Source organism: Sciurus vulgaris (assembly GCF_902686455.1).
Source record: "Sciurus vulgaris genome assembly, chromosome: 16".
Lineage (NCBI taxonomy): Eukaryota > Metazoa > Chordata > Mammalia > Rodentia > Sciuridae > Sciurus > Sciurus vulgaris.
Window position 1 is genome coordinate 18,182,692 of NC_136477.1, and position 14,578 is coordinate 18,197,269.

The window sequence follows — 14,578 nt, forward strand, 5'->3', positions numbered from 1 at the left end:
CGTCCAGCCACTGGCTGGTGCCACAGCCACTGCTCTTTCAGGCTCTTGGTGCAAACAGGCAGGAGAGGAGGGACCTTGCCCTTCACCACCTCAGGCTTGCGACTCTCCAGCACCCACCGCCAGGAGCACAGGCCACATTGTGTTAATATTAATGCAGTGACCTTGGCTCTTCACCAAGTTTCTTTTCCAGTTGGAGCGAGATGGATCAAGGTCAAGCTTGGAAGGTGTGGGGCCTTGTGCATTCCCGAGGCCAAGCTAGGAGCCAGTGGCCCGGCGTCCCTGTGTTCTAGAAACATTCATACCCCTTCTGTGCCTGGGAGGCCACCTGGGGTCTGTAACGGGATTTTGTGGGGGGTTTGTTTTTTAGACGTCACTTCTCTACTAAGTTTTCCTGTATTGCCAAGACTTTCTAAGATGAGACATTTTAAGGGAATCAGCCCTTTGCTTTGTGACATGAAAATACTGTGATTTTGGGTGAGCGGCACCAGGAGGGGCAGGCCAGGGGCCCCTGCAGCTTGTATATAGACCCGCCGCCCATGTCCTTGTAGGGGACAGGCTTGGATGCTCAGCCTTTGCCAGGTCCAAGGTGGGTCCAGGCAGGGCCGTCCCCCAACCCCACCCCTGTGCTCCTGGCTTTGGCCAAGCCCCTCGGCTTTCAGACCCTCCCCCAGGGCAGAGCAAGACAGGGCGTTTCTGAGCCCCTGCCTCAGTGCCCTCCAGTGACTGGGGTGCTGTTTGTCTCCCCACAGGCAGAGGCTGGAGCCAGGAGCAGCCCCTCCGTTCCGGGCTTGTGCTCCACGGGGTCCCACCTTGAACACTGCTCTCTGGTGCCACCTTCTTGTGGTTCCCAGAGCTGTGGAGGATGCTTCTGAGTTGGTGTGTTCGGCTTGATCTCTCCAGGTGGCCCAGCTCCCTGGAGAGCGCAGCCAGAAGGCCTGGCCATGGGGGGGGGCAATGGCCTTCAGACGGGCATGGGTGTGAAGCTGGTGCTGTCTGCCAGAAGCTCCCTACAGCACTCAGGTGAAAGGCCCCAGGAGGGCTGGGCAGGGTCAGACAGCAGGGCCAGTCACCTGGTCAGTGCCTGTCCCTGGAGGGGCTCCGGTGCCCCCTGTCCTCCTCATTGGCGGGCCTTCAGCTGGTTCAAACCAAACATTCTTCCAAACTCCCTCCGACCTGGCTTCCCAGTTTTCTGTATTCCCACAGAAGACCTTGAGCACCAGGTGTGAGCTGGGTGTGGGGCGGCCCAGGGCACTGGGCCTTCCGGGAAGCAGAAGCCCCCGTCGCTCCCACTGGTTCCTGATGCAGCTGGCAGTCGAGGTCAGGGCCCTCAGCACCAGGGACCCCAGTGCCAATGGCAGAAGGTACCTAGGCCTGGTGCATCGGGGACTGTGGCTGCCGGAGCCCTTCCACGTGACCTGCAGAGCTTGGGGACTTGGTCTCTAACCCTGAGGCTGCTTGGGATGCGGAGGCAGCAGGGTCCCTTTAAGCCACATTCTCCTTGGCCCCTGAGCCCCCATTTCCTACAGGGGTCTCCTGGCATCTGACTTGAGGCCCCTGGGACATCCCCCCTCAGGCCATGCCCAGTCAGCTTGGCCTGAGCCAACCATGTCCTTGGGTTCCTTCCAAGGAGTCCTGGCCAGCTGGGGGTCAGCCACCACTCAGATCCCTCAGTGTGGTGTGAGTGTCCCAGGGATGGGACGTGGGTGATCTGCACCCTGGCCTGGGTGCTAGGCTACTCCCAAGGGCATAGGGTCAGGAGGGAGTCCCATGGGACCTGAGCCTCGGTTTCCCTCCTGTCATTTTCTAAACCTGAAGGTCTCAGGGCCCCGGGCTCCCTGGCTAGGGTCAGGGGCAGAGGCTGGGCCTTGGGATGGTGCTGGCTCCTGCCGGCTCCACCCACTCTCTCCACCTGGCCTCCACACCCCTTCCCCAGAAGCAGGGACATAGGGCGTGTGTTGGGGGTGGGGTTGCCCCTGTCTCACAGAGTTCTGGAATTTGGGGGCAGTCCACGTTCGGCCTTGCCCAGCCCTGCTGGCCAAGCGTTTCTGGCCTCCTATCCACTGAGAACATGGGGACATAGCCATGGCCTCACACCGGACCCGGAGCTGGGCTTTGGCAGCCCAGGTCCACAGGCCTTGCCTTGCCCTCCAGTAGGAACTGCCCCCAGGGGCTGGGCAACCCCACTGATATATGCAAACTGCTGGCCCAAGCCCCGCCCCGCCCGTGTCCCTCTGCCAGGCTGGCTCTGTCCCCCCAGCATGTACACTCCACTGCGGATGTCCTGTGGACTGTGCGCGTGGGCGCTGTGGCAGGCAGGCGGGGGCGGGTGGCTCAGGGCACATGCGGCCGCCCCTGCCCCCCCCTCTGGCGCGGACGCTTTTGTCTTTGTACCTTTGCATCCTTTGTAATGAAATGTAATAAAAATCCAATGTTTTCGTCTCTGTCTCTTCCCCTCTTTTCCTACCCTGTCTCCCTCCCTCAGGGATGACAGGGGCACCTGACCATCTCCATGGAAGGCCACATGCCCACACAGAAACACAGGCCCCAGTGCCCCCCACAACCTGTTTGGGCCTGGGGAGGGATGCTCAGGCTTGCAGGTGACAGACCAGCCCCCTAGAATCCTAGCGCAGACACTCCAGTGGAGGGGTCCCAGTTTCATCCATGGCTGGATCCAGGCCCGTGAGTGTGGGTGGCTGGGACTCAGTGACAGACCTAGGACCCTCCCCAGATCAGGACTGGACAGTCCCCCTCTGAGGCCCATTCACACTGTCCCCATGCAGCAGAGACCACAGCCGGCCACTCCCCGCACACAAACTTTATTCACCTCTGGCCTCTCTCCCTTCCCCACCAGGCTGGCACCCCTCGGGGCTGGGTGCTGGACCCCCGTCCAGCCATGGTGAGGGCAGCCATCGTCCGAGGGCGGGTTCCCCCTGTTCCCTAGGCCCGCCGCAGCCGCTGTGCCTCGTAGTCCTCGGGGATGGTGTCTGCAGAGAGAGGGCCAGCCATGAGAGGCTCCCGCAGGCCTCCAGCACACCCCGACCCTGCCCGGCTGGCGCTACGCTCACCGTTGCAGCGGTAGCGCAGGTTGGCCCAGATGATGTTCTCCTGGGAGAAGCAGAAGACCCCCAGGCGGCCGCCCCTCATGGTTGTGTCCAGGACCACATTGCTGTCAGCCACCAGCTCGGGTCCCTCGTAGAACCTCACCCTATGGGTGGAGGCAGTGAGGCAGGTCTGGTGCCAGGCCCGCCCCTGGGAGAGGCTCCCACTTCTTTGTCCCTCTTTTGGCTCCACTCAGGACTGGTCAGGCCCCTGATGGGAACCCACGTGCCTGTGTAAGGACAGACAGGAAGGGCCCTGCACACAGCCCTCACTAAGCAAAGCACCTGGGCGTCCTGGCAGCATGGAATGAGGGGCAGACAGAGCTCCTCTAACTGGAGACCTGCTGCGGGCTACTTCTAACTGGCTCATATTCCCGTTTTACAGATAAGGGAACATGGGCCCAGGAGCCCGCCAGGGGGACATCCTGGAGCTCACGCAGATGAGGGACTCCCAGCTGGGCCTCAGCTTCCCTGGTCCAGCTCATTGGTAGAGGTGAGGTCCCCACCTGATGTAGCCCACTTGAGGTCGGTGCTGCAGGAACCAGCGGTAGGATGTCTTGTCCTTCCAGCCCACGTTGCGGGGGTCCTTCCACAGCAGCCGCACCTGTGACTCAGTGTCCCCTGTGTGCCACAATGCATTCCGTAACTGCTCCCCGGGGCCTGTGGAAGACTTCACAGCCTGCCATTGTCCAAAGAAAGGGGTTCAGAGGCTTCACAGGGAATGGGAAACCCCAGAACCCTGCCTGAAAGGACAGGTAGGGAGCTGTGGGTCATGGTAGGGGGCCCTTGTTGGATGGGAGACTCACAGGGAAGTTTTCTTGGGGCCAAGTGGGGGTGGGGGGCTCATGGATGGATCATGGGGGAGCAGTGGTAGTCTGGGGTCTCAGGAGAGGATTTGTGAATCTTGGACAGATTGGAGGTCTGGGAGGATTTGGGGAGGATTTGACCACCTGTAGATTTGGGGTGCTTGTGGGATAAACTGTAATCTACAGAATTTGGGGGATTTGCTGGAGGGTTTCAGCTATATATTGAGGTCTAAGAGGTCTGCAGAAAATTTGGGAGATTTGGAAAATTTGGGGTTCTATGAAAGACTACGGGGCAGAGTTTGAGGGCTTGTGGGCCCAACCGAGAAGACTGGAGCCTTTGGCAAGCCGGTGGGTGAGCGCTTTGAGTCTGTAGAGTGGTGCTCGGGGTCAGGGTCTGGAAAGGCTTTCGTGGGGTCTGTGGGAGCGCAGGACCTTGAGCTGGATGCCTGGCTCGGCCACAGCACGGAAGGGGTTCGCCTGCCAGTATGTTTGTTCCATCTGTTTCCACATGACCACGTAGAAACTCGAGCTGTCCTGGTAACCGAAGATGAAACCCGCGTAATCGTCATCGGTGGCTGTGTTCACGTGGAACGTGCCCTCGAAGTCCACGCCGTTGAAGGCCGTGTATCCTGCGCAAGGGAAGAGAGGAAAGGGGTTTCCTAACACTAGTCTCCGTGTCACCCGAGCCCACGCAGCCCCACGGAACCTGCCCCTGCCAAGTCCAAACCCACCCGCTGAGGCCGGACCACGCCCCAAGCTACCACTGGTCACGCCCCTCCAGCGCGCAGACCGCTCACGGCCCCGCCCTTCCCGGCCGCTGCTCAGACCCGGTCCGGCCCCGCCCCCGGCCCGCCTCTGAGCCGGCTCGGGGCACAGCCCCTGGGCTCCCGGCCTCACCCACAGCCAGGCCTGGGTCGCTGTTCATTGTCTGCACGATCTCCATCCCCTGATGAGGTTAAAGGAAAAAGGGCCTCAGGTCGGCCACCAGGGCCTCTAGGCTTCCCGTCCCCCGCTTAGGCCCTGCTGTGGGGGTCCTGGGCTCCCCCAAACCTCCACCTGGGCCTTCCCTCACCTGATTGAGCACTACCCAGTTGGGGTCAATTTGCGCATCTCCCTCGGGGTCCAGCACGACAGTCTGGAAGGCGCGGAAGTCGGTGAGGGTGACCTCGGCGTTCTCCGGACACACATCAATCTTGTCTACCACCTTGTCCGCGTCAAAATCACCCTGGCACGCGTCGCCCACACCGTCCCCTGAGAAGAGATAGGAAAAGACAACGCTCGCGGTGGGTTCAGCTTCAGGTTCCTCCTCAGGTCAGGGACACGCCCATTCCAGACAACAACTACCCGCCGGCCCCTCCCCTGTCGTACTGTCTGCGTCCTCCTGGCCTGGGTTGGGTACCAGGCGACAGTTGTCCCTACTATCAGGAACTCTATCATTGTCGTCATCATCATCACAGGCATCACCCTGACCATCGTGGTCTGAGTCTTGCTGGGCACTGTTGGGTACTGTGGGGCAGTTGTCCCGGGAGTCTTGGTGTCCATCCCCATCCCTAAAGTGGACAGGTGCAACGAAGAGACAAAGGGAAGCTCAGGAGGATTTGTTGGGGCATCCCACAGATCCACCCCCAGGTAACCTCCTTACTGGTCTTGGTCGCTGTCACAAGCATCTCCTACAAAATCGTGATCCACATCCCTCTGGGGAGAGGGTAAGGATCAAGGTCCACAATCAGGGCAGAGGAACGCAGAAGCCTCCCACAGCACCCCGCTCCACAGCCAAACTCCTCCTGACCCCAAGGAAACCCCCGCACCAGGCTGCTTGCACAGGGGGAGGCCATTTATCTGGAGGGTGGAATGCTCTAAACTGTGGCCTTCGTGACCCAGGCCGGGGCTGCACCCCAGGGCACTGACCCAGCTGGGATCTGGCCTGCTCTCACCTGGTCTGGGTTGTCCTTCTGAGGGCAGTTATCACAGGCATCCCCTACACCGTCACCATCACTGTCCTTTTGGTCTGAGTTGGGCACCCTGGGACAGTTGTCTGCTGAGTTTCGGATCCCTGCAAGAATCCAGGGGCAAGTCCCATGATTGGGGCTGGGTCAGGATGACTTCATTAGGACAAAGACCAAACCTGACGCTAGCCTGGAACACAGCCCCAGCTTCATGGAGACTTAAAAGAATGGATGGCTTGTCATGAAACCTGGTTCTCCCTCCCAGCCAAACTGGGGACCTTGTGGATGCCACCCTGAGCCTCTATGTTCCTGTCTGTAAAAATGACATCTCCCGTGTCGGCAGTATCTAACACTGAGTCTGCCACCCCCTCCTGTGAACGTTCCTCCAGTCCTGCCTCGCGGTCTGTCTTGCATTTTGCTGCCCGCGGGAGCATGGGGATTGGTCTAGGGCGACCTAAGTGAGCTCACACCGTCCAGCTTCCAAGACCCATCAAGCCCCGCCCCGGACTGAGTCTAGCCGTCAGGTCCCTCCGCTCCTCTCCCCAGTCTGCTTACGGTCTCCGTCAATGTCGTCGTCGCAGGCGTCTCCCCGACCATCCCGGTCTGTGTCCTTCTGGTCGTCATTCTTCTGGGACCGGCAGTTGTCACACGCATCGCCCCACTTGTCACTGTCCGCGTTGCGTTGGTCTGCGTTCCGCACCAGCGGGCAGTTGTCCTGGGGGACAGGGTCAGTTAAGGAGAGTCGGCTGGGAAGGGTGAAGATCCCTTCTCATTCTTGCTCTTCTTCGAGGTCCCGCCTCCTCTTCAGGGAACCCCTCACCCCAGGCGGAACGCTAAGGCCACACCTCCGAACAAAACCACGGCCCGTCAGCCGTGCCCAGGGCCTCACCTGCTCGTTGGGGACCCCGTCCCCATCGGCATCAGGGTCGCAGGCGTCTCCGATGCCATCGCGGTCCACGTCCTCCTGCCCTGAGTTGGGCACGGTTACGCAGTTGTCCTGAGGATGTTCACCGCGGCATGAGTGGCTTGACCACGTCGTGGGGCCCACACTCCGCTCGGCCACGCCCCTCCCCGCCCCCGCCCACCTTGCGGCATTGGCGCTCAGAGCAGCGCAGTTTTTCGTCAGGGAAGCCGTCCAGGTCAGTGTCCCGGCCACAGAGGAGTCCGTTGCCAGCCCAGCCGACCGCGCACTGCAGAGGGGAGTCGGTGGTTACCCTGATGGAACCGTACCCTCGACCCCTCTTCCACGCCCTGGGCGCCGGCACTCACCACGCAGGACCGTGAGCCGTCGCGCTCCAGGACACAGTCAGCCTTCTCGTGGCATGGACTGGGCGATCCGTCGGGGCAGAAGCGTTGCGCGCGCCGCTGGCAGCCAGATGCCTGATCGCCTACGAAGCCGGGCTGGCACGGGCCACACTGGAAGGAGCCCTGTGCCCAGGCCCGGGTCAATCCGCGCCGGCTGCGGGCCTCCGCCCCCGCCCCGCTCCCCTTAGCGCAATCCCGACGCCCTTCCCCCGCCGGCCTTACCCTGGTGTTGATGCACACAGAGTTGGGAACGCAGTTGTGTTGCCCGGTCTCACACTCATTAATATCCGTGCACACCTAGGGGAGGGGGCACTCAGTTAACCGTCCCACTCAGATCCCCCCACCATTCCCACCCGATCCTCCCCGCTTCCACACCCAGCTGACCACTCCTTCCATTGCTCCTACCCTGCAATCCGAATCAGCCCGGACGCAGAGAGACCCTTCTTAACCAATCCTTCAGCTACAGCGAGGCCGGAGCACGAGTTCACTGAACAAAATGCTCCCCCACTTCCTTTCTGTTACCAAAGTGGAGCCCCTACGCCCCTCACCTGCTTGTTGGCCTTGGCGAAGGCCAGTCCCACGCCCTCGTGGGCGGGGCCGCTGTACCCCGGCGGACAAGCCTCACAGCGGAACCCCGGGCTGGTGTTGATGCAGCGGACGCGGGGAAAGCAGGGGTGGGCGTTGCACTGAGGGAGAAGGAGCCACGGAGGGGTCAGAAAATGAATGTGGAGCTGGACCCTGAGAGCCACACCTCAGGGTTTCCCGGATTTGGAAAATTTAAGAACCGACAGCCGGCCCTTAGAGCAGGGTGCCACGTGGGACGAAGGCAAACACTCCAGGAGTCACACGCGTCTTGGCCTTGATGGGGAAACGCGACCAGGAAGGAAGGGGGCTGTTCCCTCATGGACGAGGAAAGGAGTTTTGGGGACGGGCATCCCCAGCAGAGGGAGGGAGTGGTCGCCGGGACGTGCGTGCCCGACGATGGTGGGGTCGTTGAAGCCGGCGCCCCTCTGCCGTAGAAAGGTGATTGGGGCAGTCGACCCCAGGTGGGGAGGAGGCTTGTTGGGGAGGACCACGCCCGGCGGTGAAGGAGTCGTCCAGGTGGGCGTCACTAGCGATGGAGGGGGTGGTCAAGGCGGGCGTCTCGGGTGATAACGAGGGTGCTCTGGTTGGGGGTCCCTGAACCGTGGGGAGGTCGTCGGGGCTGGCTCCCTCGGCTGTGAGGGGCTCGTCTGGAAGAGTACCTCCCGTGGAGGAGGGGGTGGCTGGGGCGGAGGGAGAGCGTTGGGTGGGTGGTGGAGGGATCGTCCGGGCGGTGGGGGTCGGGAGCCGGCGCACCTCATTAACGTCGGTGCAGTGCGAGCCGTTGCCTGTGAAGCCCGCGGGGCAGGGGCCACAGCGCGCGCCACTCGCCGTCTCGGTGCAGGCCACGCCTGGGAAGCAGGAGCCAGACGCGCAGTAGGACAGAGGCCGCACGCTCAGGCCGGGAGTGCGCGCGGGCTGCATCCCTGCTGGGGGAGGGGGTGGGGCGGGTCAGGGTCCCGCCCCGGGGTGAGGCGGGCGCTGGAGGCGGGGCGAGGTCCCGCACGCCCGGGGATCCCGCCCTGGGCGGCGCGGCGCCGGCGGCGTCTTTCCTCTGTCCGGCTCTGCGCTGTGCTCTTTTCGGCCTCCCGGCTTCGCGTCCCTCCAGCTCCCTGCAGCTCTGCAGCACCGCCTGTCTCTCTCTCTGCCGCCCCTCCCCCTGGGTCTCTCTGCGTCTCTTCCAGTCTCCCCGTTCTGCCGGCGTCCCCCTCCCTGGATCTTTCCCTCTCCGGCTTTCTCTCATTCTCGGTCTCCCCGTCTCTCCTCTCTGCCGCCCCAGCCGCGCTCACCGCACGCGTCGCACTCCATCACGGTGTTTTTCAGGAATGTGATCTCCTTGACCTGCGGGGCGTGGGCCGGGAGGGACGGTCAGTGGAGCCGCACCCCCGTCTCTTGGGCCTCCGCTCTCCATCCCGCAGACTCTGTCCACAGACCTTCCCACTCTCCTAAACTAGACGCTGTCTTCTGGGGCTCCCGACCCCCAGGCCCCCTACACTCCCCAACTCCCTCCTCCTTCCCCTAGGCGCCCTCCTCCTCCCTCGGAGCCCCAGTCTTCATGACCCCCTCTTTCCCTCTTCCTTTCCATAAACTTCCTCAGGACTCCCTTCGCCTCTCCCCGCTGCCCCCCACGCTCTCCTTCCCTCGAGACCCCCTCCCACCCGCTTCCCGGCCCGCTCTCTCCGCGCGCGCTGCCCGGGGTCCCGCACCTGCTGCCGCAACAGCTCCCGCACGTCCTGCAGCGCTGCGTTGGTCTCCTGCAGCTCGCGCAGCATCTGCGGGGCCAGGTCTCCGCCTGTGTTGACGCGGGGTGCTGGTGGGTGTCGGGATCTGGGGACCCCGCCACCCCATCCCGCACCGCAGCCGCGGAGATCCACGATCCCGCTCGGTTTCTCGAGCCTGGGCGCCACAGCCTGCTTTCTCTGTCGTGCACGGCCCAGCGAACAGCCGCCGCGCCCCAGGGAGCAGGAACCGCCAGCCTCTCAAAGGTCCCCCTTTGATGGCGGGGGGAATGGCACTGGGGCCAGCGTGGCTTACCTAGCGGAATCTGGCCCTGGCCGGACACGCCGAGGGCCGACAGAGTGAGTAGGAGAACACAGGCGGTGGCAGGGGCCATGGCGTGGCGGGATGCTGGACGGCTGTTCACTCTCTGCTGCCCACGAGGCCCGTGGGGCCTATTTATCCCAGCGGCGCGACCGGCCTCAGGGACGGCCCACTGCGGCCCTGCCCAGCTCCAGCCGCAAGGTAAACAGACGGCGCTGGGCTCTGCGTTCAAGGCCTCGCCCGGATTGCCCAGCAGAGTTGCCGGCGGCCGAATCAGGACACGGTGGGGGAATCGGAGGTCTGTGGAGAGGGGTTAGGACCCGTCTCCAAGGCTGCCCTGAGGGGTTGAAAAGGTTAGGACAACCCACTTTGGATCCGGCTGGTCCCCCACTCCGCAAAGGGCGCGGGGTGGGGCTCAGCCCAGTGAGGCCCTGGGTTCCATCCCCCGCACTGAAAGAAAAAAAAAGAGAGAACCGCAGACAAATGAGGTCTCTGTGCGTTTCCTTCCTGGTACAAAGGAGGCAATGTGCACCATCTTTCATGGTGACCCTCATCACTGGGAAACGCCGGAGGAGCAGGGGAGGTGGGCAGCTGCCGGGTGGGCAGCTGCTGGCGCCCACCCCAGAGGGTTGCAAGGTGTACCTGTCCCTGCGATTCTTGGCTGTTGGTGGGGGGCAGCCTGAGAGCCCAGGACAGGGTTCGGTTTGTCTGTCTGTACCTTGGGGGGGGTGTGTGGCCAGGGTGAACTGCCCTTCATGGGCGGGTTGTGATCAAGGGCTCCTGCTGGAGGAGGTCAGAGGGGGAGCCTGGGCCTCTGTGTGTTGAGGCTGCGCCATGCCTTCCAAGTTTCCCTCTAGTCGCTGTGGGAACAGTCCATAATAAAAATAAAAGTTCCTGCTAATGGGGAAAATCTCTCCTCGGTGTCCAGCTACACTCTTGAGCTATAAACCACCTTGACCTCCTGGAGTCAGTTAACCCTGTCCCTCCCTGCCTTCCAGCACTCGCAGCCTATAGTCTGTAGACAGGGAAATCGAGGCCCAGGAAGAAGTGCCTGGCTTGAGGCCACCGCATGGGGGCAGAGGTGAAGCGGTCGTAGCCAGATCTGTTCTCATGGGAGGCTTAGAATCACTGAGGTCTTCCTGGAGGTGGAGGCGAGGAGACAAAGGAAAAGGAGGTCGGGCAGTGGTGCTCTTCTGTAATCCTTCCTACTCAAGAGGCTGAGGCTGGAGGACACAAGTTCAAGGCCAGACTGCAACTTAGCGAGACCCTCTCTCAAGAAGGAAAAAAGAGGACTCAGATCAGGAGAGGAGAGGAGGACAGCTGTAGCGGGAGAAGCTTGGGGAGCTCGGAGGTGGGGACATTTCCAGGCACATCTATGTATACCACAAATGTGCAGGGAGCAGTTATCGTAGGTGACGTCCTGTGCTAGACACGGGGGACGCAGGACCAACAGGTCAGACGCAGCTCCTCCCTCCTAGGGAGCCCAGGGGCCAGGTTTTGACGGGAAACACCCAGGAGGTGACCCAGGGGAGAAGGGAGGGGGGGTCGGGGGGAACACCCGGGCTGGGACACAGATGAAGACGACAGCACCAGAGAAAGAGATGGTGGAAAGGCGTTGCAGGAGGAGGGAACGGCAGAGGCAGCGGCCCTGAGACAGGCATGAGCCTAGGCTGTTGGACATACTGATCTCAGGGTCCCCAGATCTCGGGGCTCAGGGAGGAGCCAGAGATGAGGCTCCAGGAGGGCAGTGCCAGTGGCATGGGACTCGGGATTTGTTCCGGAGGCAATAGGGAGCCACAGAAGGTGAATGAGGGAAGGCGTCTGGGGGGCCGTTGCTGGGGGCAGCCAGCCCAGCCCAGGCATCCTCAGTGAAGCCCACGCCCCACAGACCTCCCCGGCCGCCCGCTGCTGCGACGGGCCATGAGCTCACCTCCTGTTTTCCTTGGCATCCAACACACCTGGGGGCCACTCCCAGCCAGCCCTGGAATTCTCAGGAAAACCACGACTCCAGCAGGGCCTGTGGGCTTGCGTGTGCCTCCTGCCGCTGGGACAGGCGCACATGGAAGCCAGGTCCCGGCCACAAGCCAGGCACGGGGCTGGGGCTTGGACACACGTGGCCTTAGCCATGGCTCGGCCACGCAAAGATGCTGGGAAGGGCACTTCAAGCAGAAGGAACTGCAGAAACGGAGGTCGGCAGGAGGGGCCAGTTCACAGGTCAGACGGCAGAAGCCCAAGGGGCGGCCAGTCCAAGCTCCTGGATCCCTCCCGTCAGCCCCAGGCCCCCTTCCGGGCGGCGGCCCTTCCTCGGGCACACGGGGCACCAGCCTCGTGCCTCAGAGACGCTCACTGTGGGCGTCTTTGTGGGCCTCGGACCTGCTGTTTCTGCCACCGCCTGCCACCTGCTTGCAAGCCCAGCAGTGACAGCCCTTCCCCCAGGAAGCCCCCCTCCTGGCAGCACCCTCAGACCCCAGGCAGATAGTCCTGGCTGGAAAGATTGGGACGGGTGACCCTCCAGCCCAGTCCTGACCCTGCCGGGGAAGGTCTGTGGTTTGCTCTGGCCCTCCCACCCCGCTGCTCCCAGGGGGCTGGGCGGGTGCAGAGGCGACAGGCCAAAAGCTCTGGTGAGCCAGGGGAGCAGCCCTGCAAGTACTTAGTATTCCTTATAATAATGTTGCACTTTACTATTAATAATAACAACCCCTGTTGCACGCATGTTCGGATATATAACAACAAATCCTACTATTATAGACATCTAGAATGCAGCAATTAAAAAAAACATGGAAGAAAATAGTAACCCCTGATCCCACAGTACTTGATACAGTAGTGAAGATCAACTTGCAGGCTGCATAGCCTGGTTCCAAATGTTGTCTGAACGGCCTTGGCTGTGTGACTAAGATCAAGTTGCTTACCCTCTCTGTGCCTCGGTTTCCTCACCTGTAAAATGGGTATAGTCAATGTTGAGGGGGTGGACTGAACTGCCTTGAGGGCATCCTTGCGCCCAGCACCCAGCTCCAGCTTTGTAACGTATAATATGGAATCTGAACATGGCGGCACCTCTCAGATCATTTCTCTTATTTCACTCAGAGAGGAGACTAGAGGGCCTGAGATCACACAGCCAGAATTCAAACCAGAGAAGACAAGAACCCCAAGTCCTTCACACACATGCCCTCCCCGCCCTTAGTCACAGAATCCAGGCTAAAAATGCTGGCCCGACCCCCTCGTTAGCTGCGATGCTCTGTGGCCAGCACCTCCTGACTGGGCCTCTGGCTGGCGCCCGGGCCAGTCCCCCTTCCCACCTCGCCAGACGCAGGGATTCCGGGAGCCTGGCCAGGCTGGGGCAGAGGGGCTGGTGCCTGCCTGAGGGGGCCCAAGGGCCCTTCCTGGCAGACGCCTGCTGGGCAGGAGACGTGTGGGCGCCCGGCTGCTCTCCTGCCCAGCGCCGCCCCGGTGAATCCAGAGGGAAAGTATGTTGGAAGGCAGCCACCCTGCTCGGCGGGCCGGCCACCGGCCCCGGGCCTGGGGAATCCATCAAGGCGGCACCGAAGGGCCCCTGGCCACCTCTGCGTCCAAGCCCAAGAGCCCAGACGCACCCTGCCTTGGCCGGCCACACTGAAGTTAGCTCTCGGCAAGGACCGCAGGCCAGGCCAGGGCGAGGGGTCCAGAACAGGAGCCGGCAGACCCACCCCGGCTTCTGTGGAGCCGGCTCCGCCTCCTCCTGGTCTCCTTCTGCTTTGACCTTGCTGCCCTCCCATCTCTGGCTCCCCTCTGAGTGATGATAAAGACAGAAGATAACAATAAATATGGTGGCTCAATTTCACTGAGCAAGCGCCAAGTGCCGAAACCCTGTCATGAGGCCTCCCTGAGTTTTCCTTCTCTGTTCTCGCCAGAGCCCCAGAAGTCAAGAATCCATCATCATGGGAGCCCAGAGGGCACAGGGGGGCAATCAGGGTGCAGCAATGCCAACTCTGGCATTCAGGGCTTGAGCTTCACACCCTGGTTCTGCTGTGTGGCCTGAAGAAAGCTGCTTAACCACTCTGTGCTCAGTTTCTTCATTTTTTTCTTTTTTCTCTCTTTTTTTTTTTTTTTTTTTTTTTGCCATCTTCCAAAGTTTTTTGTACTGTACATTTTACTATTCCAGCTTATGCTTCTAAAGAGTTGATTGAAGAAAAAGGAGCTTCACTGGGAATTGACTGGAATGTGAGGAGGTGGCATTTGGGGATGCTGAGTTTTTTGTTTTGTTTTGGTACTGGGGGTTGAACCCAGATCCACTTACCCACTGAACCACATCCCCAGCTCACTCCTTTAAAAAAAAAAAAAAAAAAATCTTTAGTTGTAAATGGATACAATACTTTTTTATTTATTTATTTCTATGTGCTGCTGAGAATTAAACCCAGTGCCTCAACGTGCTAGGCAAGCACCCTACCGCTGAGCCACATCCCCTGCCCTTTTTTACTTTTTATTTTGAGACAGAATCTCGATAAGTTGCTGAAGCTGGCCTCAAACTTGCAATCCTCCTGCCTCGGCCTCCTGAGTCTCTGGGACGACAGGCGCGCACCCCCATGCTGGGTTCCCTTCCTTGTTTTCCAGGGATAAGTGTGGTAGGACAAAGGGGCATCCTGCCCTTCTCTCCGCCCCTCCCACATTGAGTGAGGGTTGTGTACGTGAGGCTGACACAAACGTGCATCTGTCTTCCTGGGAGAGGAGACGGCCTTGGGGGATAACTGCCGGAGTCGCTCTCTGTCCAGTGAAGTAAAAGTGGAATCGCCTGTAAAGGCCGCAGCAGTAAAGGCCAAGGTGCAGG

At 61.2% G+C, this 14,578-nt stretch overlaps 1 protein-coding gene across 2 annotated transcripts; it reads right to left on the minus strand.

The window, feature by feature from the left end:
• Nucleotides 1-2,788: 2,788 nt before the first annotated feature.
• Nucleotides 2,789-9,870, minus strand: COMP (cartilage oligomeric matrix protein). Of its 2 annotated transcripts, none has more exons than XM_079116006.1 (19): nt 9,772-9,870; nt 9,444-9,529; nt 9,027-9,078; nt 8,494-8,663; nt 7,704-7,841; nt 7,378-7,452; nt 7,120-7,278; nt 6,936-7,040; nt 6,740-6,847; nt 6,406-6,565; nt 5,839-5,957; nt 5,547-5,599; nt 5,273-5,454; nt 4,977-5,155; nt 4,802-4,850; nt 4,337-4,533; nt 3,605-3,777; nt 3,066-3,205; nt 2,789-2,984 (listed from the first exon to the last, which is right to left on the minus strand). In XM_079116006.1, the coding sequence occupies exons 1-19, from the start codon at nt 9,848-9,850 to the stop codon at nt 2,938-2,940; spliced, it is 2,271 nt and encodes a 756-aa protein (XP_078972132.1). In that variant the 5' UTR covers nt 9,851-9,870; the 3' UTR covers nt 2,789-2,937. The 2 variants fall into 2 exon arrangements, with proteins under 2 accessions (XP_078972132.1, XP_078972131.1); XM_079116005.1 differs by having other exon boundaries at nt 8,494-8,666.
• Between the last annotated feature and the right edge of the window lie 4,708 nt (nt 9,871-14,578).

Bases quoted from the DNA above. Each gene is read 5' to 3' on its own strand.
- COMP (XM_079116005.1), bottom strand. From the start codon at position 9,850: ATGGCCCCTGCCACCGCCTGTGTTCTCCTACTCACTCTGTCGGCCCTC. The intron at 7,453-7,703 runs GTGAGGGGCGTA...CCCCTCCCCTAG, and splicing joins TCGCCAAGGCCAACAAGCAG to GTGTGCACGGATATTAATGA. The intron at 6,848-6,935 runs GTGGGCGGGGGC...GAACATCCTCAG, and splicing joins CTGAGCGCCAATGCCGCAAG to GACAACTGCGTAACCGTGCC.